This window comes from Nyctibius grandis, chromosome 3 (genome assembly GCF_013368605.1).
Source record: "Nyctibius grandis isolate bNycGra1 chromosome 3, bNycGra1.pri, whole genome shotgun sequence".
NCBI classification, from domain to species: Eukaryota; Metazoa; Chordata; class Aves; order Nyctibiiformes; family Nyctibiidae; genus Nyctibius; species Nyctibius grandis.
The window spans coordinates 43,293,959-43,306,400 of record NC_090660.1 but is presented as its reverse complement, the minus strand read 5'-3'; the positions used below and the strand labels follow the sequence as shown (position 1 = coordinate 43,306,400).

The window sequence follows — 12,442 nt, the reverse complement described above, 5'->3', positions numbered from 1 at the left end:
TAGCTGTCATTCAAAAAAAGAAATCTACCCAATCTATTTCCTTTTTATTCTTCTGTACTCTAAACAAACAGTCTGGCATGCAGCAACATGAAGTAAAACTGGATGGTTCATCTTTACAACACTGAGATTATTCTTTCTTCTGCCACAGACCCCAAACCCATCCACACACTGCGCAAATTCACCTTCTATAGTAGAACATAACTATAGAAGCTATAAACAGGCATATACAGAGTAAATAATTCATGCATTGTTGAAAGTTAAAAAAAAATTAACAAAAAAAAACCATTTTTCTCTTCCCTTAAGTAGAGTCTGGCATTTTGCTATCCTTATGTTTAGAATATGTTTTTTCTTCATTACTAAGTGATGTATCTGCATGCTGAACTTTATCTTTTGAAGGGCTGTCATCTGCATTAGGATCTAAACAAACATGCTTGAAATGTAGCACAATGGACACTATCTTGATAGAGGAGGGTTCTAAAACTGTGCTTCAATTTCGACTAGCTCTGTTTCTGTGCACTATTAGTTACAAATATTAAGAATAATTTTATAAGCATTATTATGTGACAGCATATTAAATATGAACTACAAATTAATAACAAAGTTTTAAATATTTTTATACCCTGGTTATAATTACATACATAAATTTCTTAAAAGATGTAAATATTATAAATATTGTAGAATACTACACAGCTATGTGCAAAATTAGAGACTTTAACCAAAAGGTTACAGTCAAGAAAGGTAATCTGAATAGGATTCAACTTATCTCAAAACACTTTCCTAGATTCCAAATGGATAGCTTTCCTCTTCAGAGTATGACACTGCTAATCTAGATCATGGTAGAAATAATCTTCTCATTACTTCTACTGAACTATTTTAAGACACTATTTACATACTAATACGCATTAAAATTAAGTACATGAGTTTTAACTCAAATCTTTATTTTTCATGAAGGTCTGAGAATGAGGGTCTTGTAGCAATTTTTAGCAATTTCCTGAAGTGGCATCTCACAGATGCCACGTTCCCACAATTTTGTGAGTATCAACAGCTAGTAAAACAGAAAGCTTTTTTCCACAGATAAGAGCTATAGCTGCACTTTATGAATTCCATCTGGCTTTCTGGACTGCAAATCAAATACATACATGGAGCTCCAACCTGCTCCTTTTGCCCAAATCACCAAAATGCCCATGAGTAATTGGCACTGCAAAGACTACAGCAGTTACCAGATAAAAAGAAATTGTAGGTAAAGGATCCTGGGAAGCCAACGGGACTGGGATGGAAAGAGGGAGAGAGAACAAAGCTGTATAAAAAACAGGTGTCTCTAGTTATGTTGCCCATGGAAGAACTTGTTCATCCATCAAATTTTCAATATAAACCATATAAAATGCAACTTAGAACATAAGCACACACTACAATTACTGACCAAATCTCTCAATTTGCCCTTAAATCAAGCTGATTTAGATTCAAAAAGAGTTTACCCAAATTAAACGTACAATTTACATCCCACTGAGCACACTTACATTCTTGCCATCTCCTCCTCATTATCGGAGCATCTGTAACAACCTAAAAATAAAACCTATTTATGTTAGCTATTTTGTGGGTAAAATGATTCCATAAATATTTAACTCTAATGAAATAACTATTTTTTTAAAGATATATGACCATGAGTGTTAAACATATAAGTGTAAATCCCTGAATGGATATTCAAAAAGTTAGTTACCTGTACACTTATTTATCACAATTAAATTTTTGTTAGAGCTAAAAAAATTAAGTAGCTGCTTTCAGAAAATATAGCAGTAAAATTAAACCAGGTTATGCACGTTCTATTTAAAAGTTCCTTTAATCAAGGACTGATTTGCTACGGATGTAGTGAAACTGTTCCTAGAAAAACAAAACAGTCTACAAAATATAGATGGAATTAATTATTTCTATATCCATGAACATAAATCTCAAGGAAAACACAGTCTTGAGTCAAGAAATTTAAATTAAGTAGGTCAAAAGAAAAAGTCGCTGCCAATAGTCAGTTTTGTTTTTCTTTTTAAGCAGAGACTAAAAAATGAAGGCTATGCAGACAGACTGAATTTGACGATCTGAAGTCTTTCCCTTCTAGAGGATCCACTCTAGAAGAAAGACTTGATCTTCCAATATTCTCATACTCTTTTTAATCAAGAAAGAGGATGATAAGTACAGACTCTCATCCTTGAGTCTAGCTGGGATAGTATCGCACAGAAAGAAACATGAGCCTTTTTTCATATGGGAAGGACATAACGAGCTTAAACACAGTAACACTGTGAACTCCCCTTTGATACCAGTCATAGCCTATGCACATTAAGTAGCACTGGCAAGAAATCTTCCCAAGAAACACTCCTTAACAAGCAGGATGTTGACAAACATTGAAATTGATGGAGAATAAAAATTAAATGTATACCATAAAGAACACTAAGCACCTGAGCAGGCTTGTCATGAATCAGAGTGGTAAGGGCCACCTCAAGAAGAAACTTTGCCAATATCCTGCCCAGATAAAGGTGGTAAACATTTTCAAATACTATTGTCTTGTAAACATCAACAGAAAGCACTATAGAATCACAGGATGCTTTGGGTTGGAAGGGACCTTAAAGATCATCTAGTTCCAACCCCCTACCATGGGCAGAGACACCTTCCACTAGACCATGTTGCTCAAAGCCCCATCCAACGTGGCCTTGAACACTGCCAGGGAGGGGGTAGCCACAGCTTCTCTGGGCAACCTGTTCTAGTGTCTCACCTCCCTCACAGGAAAGAATTTCTTTCTAATATCTAATCTAAATCTGCCCTCTTTCAGTTTAAAACCATCCCCCCTCGTCCTATCACTACATGCCCTTGTAAAAAGCCTCCAGCTTTCCTGTAGGCCCCCTTCAGGTACTTTAGGCTGCTATAAGGTCTCCTCGGAGCCTTCTCTTCTCCGGGCTGAACAAGCCCAACTCTCTCAGTCTGTCTTCACAGGAGAGGTGCTCCAGCCCTTTGATCATCTTCATGGCCCTCCTCTGGACTCGCTCCAACAGCTCCATGTCCTTCTTATGTTGGGGACCCCAGAGCTGGACGTAGTACTCCAGGTGGGGTCTTACAAGAGCAGAGCAGAGGGGCAGAATCGCCTCCCTGGACCTGCTGGCCACACTTCTTTTGATGCAGCCCAGGACACGGTTGGCTTTCTGGGCTTCAAGCGCACATTGCTGGCTCACTGTGAGCTTCTCATCAAGCAACACCCCCAAGTCCTTCTCCTCAGGGCTGCTCTCAATCCATTCTCCGCCCAGCCTGTATTTGTGCTTGGGATTGACCCAACCCACACGCAGCACCTTGCACTTGGCCTTGTTGAACTTCATGCAGTTTGCACAGGCCCAGCTGTCAAGCCTGTCAAGGTCCCTCTGGATGGCATCCCTTCCCTCCAGCGTGTCAACTGCACCAAACAGCTTGGTGTTGTCAGCAAACTTGCTGAGAGTGCACTCAATCCCACTGTCCATGCCATCATAAGAACATGCTTCTAAGATTGCAGCTCCCCAAGAATTTAAGCTTGTAGTGCTCCTGTGATCCCATGGCATTGCTGATAACCTCATATCCACCTGCAAATTCCCACACTTCCCTCTGTGCTACTAGAATTTTTAACTGGCTCCTCTGAGAATGGCCACAAGGTGCTAACAAACTGGAAACTAATTCAGAAAAGTCATGTAGTTTCTTAGCAACAATGAAACAAGTTATTTTACATACACACACCCCAGCTGGGTATTGATTAAATATTAATAGAGGTATTTTGTTATTTGTGCACTGTAGAGTCATGTTTCTGTAGACTCAGGTAGCATGAGTATTATTTCAAAAAAGAGAAATACTTATGACAGGAGTGACCAATGGGAAATTGTGTCCAAAGTAATCCTGGAAAAATTATTAAAACAACAAAAAGCACTTGTAATAAAGGTTAAAAAAGCACAAGATTTTCCTACCATCCAAAGCAGATCTGCCCACCATAACAAAAACTACTTTAATAAATGTAAAACTTCTGGAATTCTTAAAGAAATGTACCTTTATTTGATTTCTTCCTTCTTTCTTCTCAATTGTTAATGCAATTTGCCTAACTTTTCTGTTCAGTTCCGAGCCTTTACCCTTAACTTCATCAGATTCTGCTATCTCAGGATAATGTTGTTTCTAGAAAATAAGGAAACGCAAATCCTGAAGTCACACTTAACCCTACGCAACTCTTTCCAGATCTAGCACAGTTAATAATCATGAGAGGTAAATCAACTTTTACATATACGTAGCAGAACTTATTAAAATGATTATGTATAGAATCACAGAATAATTTAGGGGACTGAAGCCAAATCTTCTGCTCAAAACAGAGCTGACACTGAACGCTGAACTGGTTGCACAGAGCTTTGTCCACTTGGGTCTTAAAAACCTATGAATAGAGAGATTCCTCCATCTCTCTGGGCAACCTGCTCCAATGCTTGACTGCCCTCACAGTGAAAAACTTCCTTCTGTCAAGCAGGAAACTCCCCTGTTTGAATTTATGTTCCTGCCCCATAAAGGGCCTGATTCTGCCTTCTTAATAACCTCCCCTGAGGTATTGGAGGGCTACTATTAGATCCCCTGACACTTTCTCTTCTCCAGCCTGAACAATATCAATTACCTTAGTCTCTTCTTGCAGCACAAGTGCTTCAGCCCCCTGACTATCTTGGCAGCTCTCCACTGGACTTGCTCAATTTCCTCAATAGCTTTCTTGTCTGCAGTAGCACAAAACTGGACACAATATTCCAGATATGGTCTAACAAATATCAAGACCAGGGAAATAATCACTTCTTTTGATCTACTGGCTATACCCTTGCTAGTATAGCTCAGCTTGCTGTTAGCCTTCATTGATGCCAAGGTACACTATTTATCTTTAGCTTGTTGTCCACCAGGACACCCAACTTCTTTTCAGCAGAGCAAATTCCAGCCATTCAGCCTCCTGCCTTTCCCACTGCCTAGGGTTAATCTATCCCAGGTGCATGACATAAAAGTTATCTGTGTTGAATTATTATATTTTATAGTATTTAAGAATATAGCAGAGATGCAGTTAGCAAGCATAAGATTCAGAATTGCAGGAAACAGTTAAAAGTAAACAAGAAATACAAGAGCTGAGAACATCAAAACTCAGCAATATACATCTGAATTAATGACCAGAAACAGCATGATGTTTACAAAGAACATCATTGCAGATCCATTGCAGTATACCCAATAACAACATTAGCTCTAAAACTGTCTCAAAACACTATATGAATTCAACAACTTTCTATGACTTTAAGATACATGGGATATAGTACCAACTGTGAGCAGACATTTTATGGAAAGTATCAAAATTCTTTTCAGAATATTGCTTTCTCAGTTTTGTCAAAGCCCATCCTAAACAAATATATATAAGTAAACATGCAAAGACTGGACAGTCTAATTTCTGTAAATATACTGAAAAAAATAATGTGTTTAAACATTCATGGGCCGACATGAACCTGAAGAGCTTTGTAAATTTCCATAAAACAGACACAGAACTTACATGGCTTGTCCAGACACAAAACTCGGACTAAAACTTTTTTTTCCCCCGATTCCAAGTCACAGCCTCTACCAATACATATCATGTTAATTTATAATTAGGTTCCTTTTAATCTAAAGCATCTGAAAGGTGGAACAATTTCTTCCTTGATCTAGTTCTTTAAGATAACACAAAGTTTAATCAAATACTTAATTCTAGTCAATTTTAGCTGCAGATTCCATTATTGGTACTACGGGTCAACCAAAACAGAATAAAGTAAAAACCTAGTGTCAGCAATGGACAGGCATACACCTTATTGATGAAAGGAATTTTAAATCCATTTATCACAGTCGCACAGTTGCAATACAAACACATACATTTTCACAAAAGCTTATGTAACACCTTGATTTTATTTTATTTTTTTAAAATCATAATATGACTAGTAAATTCTCTACTTAAATCACTACATTAAAAAAAAAGAAAAACAAAAAAAAACACTTTAAAAAACTTACCAGGTATGCCAGTCTATGCTTGGAACCACAAACATGCATGAACATATTACTCAGTCCTGTTTTACAGTGGCACAGTTGACATTCATAGAGAAAAGGGAAATTGTCTTTTGATCGGTATTCAATTATGTAATTAAGTCCTGTATTGATAAAAAAAAAAGTTAGGAAATTTGATGTTTGCTGAAACAGATGTTTAATATCTTCATAAGTGATCTGTATGATGGAATCAAGTGTACCCTGATGAACTTTGCCGATGACACCAAACTGAGTGGTGAAGTGGACACTTTGGAAGGGAGAGCCACCCTGCAGGAAGACCTGGATAGACTGGAAGAGTGGGCTAACGAGAACCTTATGAAGTTCAACAAAGACAAATGTAAGGTCTTGCACCTCGGAAAACATAAGCCAGGAGTGCAGCACAGGCTGGGATCTACCCGGCTGGGGAGCAGCTCTGTGGAAAGGGACCTGGGGGTCCTGGTGGCAACAAGCTCAATATGAGTGAACAGTGTGCTGCTGCAGCAAAGTAAGCCAACAGGATGCTGGGTTGCATCAACAAGGGCATCACCAGCAGAGATAAAGAAGTCATTATCCCACTCTGCTCAGCACTTGTCAGGCCACACCTGGAACAACTGTGTTCAGTTTTGGTCTCTCCTATACAAAAAAGATGTGGACAGGCTGGAGAGGGTCCAAAGCAGGGCCACAAAGATGATCAAAGGACTGGGAAGCCTGCCATATGAGTAAAGGCTGAGAGAGTTGAGTCTGTTCAGCCTTAAGAAAAGAAGGCTTAGGGGAGACCTTCTCACCATGTTCCAGTATTTAAAGGGTGGCTACAAAGAAGATGGAGACTCCCTTTTTACAAGGAGTCACATGGAAAAAGATGAGGGGTAATGGGTACAAGTTACTCCTGAGGACATTCCAATTGGACACAAGAAGAAAATTTTTCACAATGAGAATGACCAGCCACTGGAATACTGTCTCCAGGGAAGGGGTGGATTCCCCAGCATTGGACGCTTTTAAGATTTGGCTGGAGAGGGTGTGGGCCATCTTGTCTAGACCGTGCTTTTGCCAAGAAAAATTGGACCAGATGATGCTTGAGGTCCTTTCCAACCTGGTATTCTGTGATTCTATGAAATAATCAGTGCTAGTTACAAAAGAGAGATTAAAGGAAATTATTACTACTGCATGCCAAAGACATGAATCACGATTTTTAGAACCATCAGTTATTTTAATTTTTAGGTGTCTAGACTTCCTCAACAAAGGTACAAAACTGATTTTTTTAAGATGCCTTACATTTACCACATAGGACTTGACAATTTATTTTTTAAATAATCTAAAAAAATAATAGCAACAATTCTTTTGTAACTATTTAGAAGGGAATGTATTTTAATATATGACCCTATAGTTATTTTTCCTGTCCACTCCACTCTCCCTTCCCTCCACAGGATGGGCAGTTAAATTGCAAAGAATAGTAACAATCATTTAAGTCAAAGTTCATTTGTCATATCACCTTAGATTGTTTCTAGAGCATACTCTCAACATGTGGTACCTACCCTAATCAAAAATATTCCAGGCCAAATCCAATGATTTTGTCACTAAGATCAGTCACTTTCATACCATACTGTTAGGTACTCAATGTAAGCTTAGTAAGGTTGTATTACACATTATCTGATTTTACGTCTTAAAAAAATTACTCAATAATCTTTAATGGTAAACATCACACAAGCAAACAATTACAGTATTGAAAGCCCTCACCAAGTGCAGGTTCTGAATCTTTACATGTATTAAGCTGTTCTTCCAAGGTCTGTCCATGAAACCTCTCTGGCTCAGTTTGCACTGTAAGATAAAATCAGTTTTAAGTAATTCCACATCATTCATCTATCAATCAGTTTTCAAAGGCTCAAGTCACCTCACAAAACCCCTCCAAAATGAAATGAAGTCCTGACTTTAACCTTTAGCCTAGAGAAAATATGCTGAGAAATTCACATTCAAGTGAATCCCTGCTCATACATCGCCCCACATCACAAATTAAGTCAGTTATTGAGAAACGTTATCCCTCCAATCCTATTTCACTCTTTTCATAGCATTTTGATTGTAAATATTGTTTTACGTATTATTACAAAATATTACTGCAGATGGAAAGTACAATGAACAGAAATGAATTCCCAATGACCTGCTAAGGTCTAGACATCACTTGTAACACTGTACCTCAAAATATTTTATTTCTCCCCCTCTTTTTTTTTTTTTGTTTTTGCATTGAACATTCTTACCATAATCAGGAAGTTTTACAGGTGTTTTCACTTGCTCCCCTGAGCCACTTGCAGTTTTAACTAAATAAAAAAAACAAACCAGAAGTGGAAATAAAATTGTAAATACAGAAACCAATTTGGTATGATAATGGATTTTTTTTAAGAAAACTCTTTGTGCTTTTGTTGACATGAGAAAAATAAGCTATGTTTAGTTTTGAGTTTACACCAAACAACAACATAGTTATTTCATGTCCAGCAATTCAACAAAGCAGGCAGAGAGGAAGACCAACCAAGCCACTAGTTATTGCACAACATGGGTTCAAACACACATCACAAAATTAAACTATTAAACAGTGGTTTAAATTGTAAGTAATTTTGGCTGTAATTTAATTTATACAGAAGACAACTTGCAACAAGGGAAAAGCCTGACTGATGCACTATGGTGCAAATATCTTTTATTCTATAGTGAACAAAGTTTAATTTCATAGATTTCAGGGTTACTTTAATCCAATACATCACAGCAATTCAGTTTAAATTCATTGAACTTGAGGTGCTTAAACTGCCAGCCCACATGCTGCCTGCCAGGGCACTTGACTCAGCCCATAACCCTGCTGCCTTTTTCAAAAGGTCTGCAGCTATCCCCTCCCCAATCAAATATTTTTTTCTATCCACATATGGCATGTGATACGGCTGGGGCTGCAGAACCTTAAGAAAGGTAAGACACAGATGACCACATCACATGATCTGCCATTGAGGAACGTGGAGAGAGACATCTGTACGAGATGAGATTCTGCGTTGTTTGGGAGTGGAATGCTAAGCACGCAAAGGAAGCAAGTTGCTATTCCTTGAATGCACTTGCTATAGGACAGCAAGAATAGAATTTCAGAAATTCAGAAAGCTCAACATTTCACTACATGAAAATAAATAAATACATAAATAAATACAGCACTAGCAGTGCCTAAAACAAGGCCAGTTAAGGGCAAATTTGAATTTTTCATCTCATAAGTGCCCCTCAACCCTGTCACTCTCCTGTTAAAAGTAACCTCATTCTAAAACATCAGATATTGATAAGAAGTTAAGCATAAAGCTTGCAATAAACCCTAAATAGAAGGTGGGAGTCAGAAGGCTTCAACCTATACTCCTGCATGAGAAAGAGTCATATATGCTTTGATTACAGAGATAACCTTAATGAAAATTTTTCTTGAGTATTTAAGTTACAAACTATATTGTGCTGACAACTGATGAAGCTGCCAGCTCATTCCTGCCAATTAGACGTTGCTTAATACTGGCTGCATTACCACCAACCTTCTGAAATGATCTTAACCAAAAGATCAGAACAGTAAAAGAAAAGAAATAAAGTGTTATGAGGATAAACCTACAAAGACTCTAATAACACGAATCATATTCTGGTCACTAGAACTCATCAAATTTTTTAGTAGCCAGCCAATCCTTAAAAAAAAAAAAAAAAAGAAGAAATAAAAATATCATGACTATCTGCCAATTCACCTCTAAGCATTTCAAGGCATCCATTTCAGCAGCATCCAGCTGCTAAATATTCAATCACAAATTTCCTTTACAGTCCTTACAAGAATTCCCAGACTGGGTAGGTGCAATGACTATGTATAACTTGGGCCACAACTTTCAAACCAAATTCTAGGAGCAGTGCACTGCAGAAACCTGTAAATACATTTTGGTGCATCATGAAACGGAAGTAGGAAAACAATTATGAACATTGTTAGACCTTCATTCCTGCTTGAACTAGACCAGTTCATAAAGACCTGGGGAAGGTTTAATGATATATTAAACCTGTTAAAAGTACTTTGCTTCAGGTAATTAAGGTATTTTTAATAAGCTCTTTTAAAAAACAAATATAAAGTATATACAGAAAAAAGTATTTCTACATGCTTTAAGAAGCATAGTTTTTTTAAAATATATGTTAAATCTTGAAGGTCTCTAAGGTCTTGAATTCTTTAAGGTTTCTCAAAACTTAAATGTAGGTGACTCGTAGTATTGTAGCTAGTGCTTTTTAATAAACTTTGCACACCTCTTGCTCATATTATTAATTGATTTCTGTAGGATTAGATAGTTATGTCATTAAGGAACACAAGACAGGTCTTAAAGCACAGGTCTTGAGAAAGTCTTTTTCTTGTTCGTTTCATAAACACCTAGATTGGGGTGGGGAGAAAGGTGCATGTATAGAACAGTGTAGGAAGTAAAAAAATCTTGCACTTACCAATGCCATGAGCTTTCAGTGCTTCTTCAACCTAAGTTACCAAGTCATCAACCAAAAAGGAAGAAACACAGACACTTCGGATTAAAAAAATAACAATGCAAACATTTTATTATGTACAAAATAACTCCGATTAACACCAACACCACAGATTGTCTCAGGTGAATAGATAAGTACATGGAACTTGAAGGAGGCACACATTTTTTTTCCTAGATTGTCTATGATTAAAATAATTCCATTTTACATTTATTAACAGCCATGTATTCTCAGGTATTGTCTTTACTAATCCAGAATAAGAAACAAAGTTGTAACAACGTTTTCTGACAGGACTAATGTACAAAACTAAGTTCTACTCTATTGCAGTAAACAAAATAGTAAAGCAATACAACTAGCTAAGTATCTGAAATTGCACATTTTAAAACTACATTAAAAATAATTTCAAATCCATATTCTATTGCTAAATAAATCCGTAAAATCTGACAAAAGGTGCGTTCAAAAACTGATCTTACCGTCTTGTGTTTGAATCCAAGGAAGTGAGTCTGCAGGTTTAATGCAGAAGCACACCAGATTTTACAAATCTAGGATAAAGAGAAGTATTTCTAGCATTGCACACAAATCAGCAGAAAAAAATACCACTGATATCAAAACAAAACAACTCTGCTATCGAAATGGCAGTATAGGTAAGTTCTACAAAAGTACTATTCCTACAAAGACAAAGTAAAGCAGCTTCTAGAACTTTTCCTTATGAGGCTCCCAGACCACCAAAATACAGTGGAATAAAAGGAATCTCTACATCACATAAAAATTTCAGATGTCTCCAGAACACTGCAGCTATCTCATAGCATATTTTTGTGTGGATAAGTGAAGAGAGATCCGAGATCTTCCACATACACTAGTAACCAACCCTGAACCAGAAGCATGGCATAACTGTAACAAGCCAGCACACTTGTCTAAGATGAGCCAGTTCTCCTGAGTGCTGCATCCAGTCTAACACACTTACTCTGAACAGTTTGGGGCCTGCCTCACTCACATGCATACAAAGTTTTCCAGTCACAGCTCGTTTATGCCTGGGCCAGTTCAGAACAGGAGCAGATTAGGTTTAAATTCATGTGAATGAACAAAGGCAGTCCAAATATTTTCTCCTCCTCTAAAAACACAACAGCAATAAACCTGAGAACCAGATACATCAGGATTTTTTTTTTTTCTGAACAGGAGCTGCAGTTTAATCTTCCACTTCAAAAGAATACCATTATTTAGAAATATAATATTAATAAAATTATTAATTTTAATAAGTTGGTTCCTGCCACACATCCAAGTCAAACATGACAAATACAGCAAAGTAAGTTCAACTCCGGTGCTATTTATCAATTTTGCTCAAGAGAAAAGAAAAAAAAACGTTCACACTTGGTTTAGTCCAACTTTGCTCTAGCAAAATTATTTTGTATAAGTTACAACTTTCAGTAAGGAATACTTACATTGCAGTAGAAAGGATTTATTTGCTTCTTTATCTCAGCTTCAGGGTCCATATTCGATCTTTAGATAAGGAAACTAGGCAAATTGAAAAAAGATTGCAAACTATTGTTTCAGCTTCACAAAATCATTCATATTCTTGTTCCACCTATTTAAGGTTCATGCATATTCCAATTTTAATTCGTGCCTCACCTTCAGTTACATTCAACCTTTAAACCTCCAGGCTAGTGATCACATTTTTAACTCGAGAACAAAAGCACAGCACAGAAAGAAACAATTCTTCTCTAAGAGCTTCCCTCAGGAAACACAAAGCCACCAGAAGATTACGCACACCCCGAAACAAAACTAATCCGAACTATTTCGGGCTCCCCACTTCTTTCCTGGGACTGAAATGCGCGCATGGGCTGGGACAGATGACACATAGCGGCAACAGCCAGGCAGGCAGAGCCCCAAGTACGCCTTTGTA

The 12,442-nt window shown here is 37.3% G+C and overlaps 1 protein-coding gene across 7 annotated transcripts in view; it reads right to left on the bottom strand.

Annotated features, from left to right (window-relative positions):
* The window catches only part of LOC137660783 (golgin subfamily B member 1-like), a 28,369-nt gene that overhangs the window by 14,522 nt on the left and 1,405 nt on the right, over positions 1–12,442 (bottom strand). For 5 of the 7 annotated variants that reach the window (XM_068395793.1, XM_068395796.1, XM_068395790.1 and 2 more), the window contains exons 2-9: positions 11,982–12,054; positions 11,016–11,084; positions 10,510–10,540; positions 8,298–8,357; positions 7,783–7,863; positions 6,037–6,173; positions 4,045–4,167; positions 1,518–1,560 (exon numbers count right to left, since the gene is read on the bottom strand). In XM_068395793.1, coding sequence (XP_068251894.1) covers positions 1,518–1,560; positions 4,045–4,167; positions 6,037–6,173; positions 7,783–7,863; positions 8,298–8,357; positions 10,510–10,540; positions 11,016–11,084; positions 11,982–12,032 — 595 coding nt within the window. In that variant the 5' untranslated portion in view covers positions 12,033–12,054. Of the gene's footprint in view, positions 1–1,517; positions 1,561–4,044; positions 4,168–6,036; positions 6,174–7,782; positions 7,864–8,297; positions 8,358–10,509; positions 10,541–11,015; positions 11,085–11,981; positions 12,055–12,168; positions 12,220–12,442 lie in introns of those variants that run through there. The other 2 variants (XM_068395795.1, XM_068395797.1) reach the window with 2 other exon arrangements.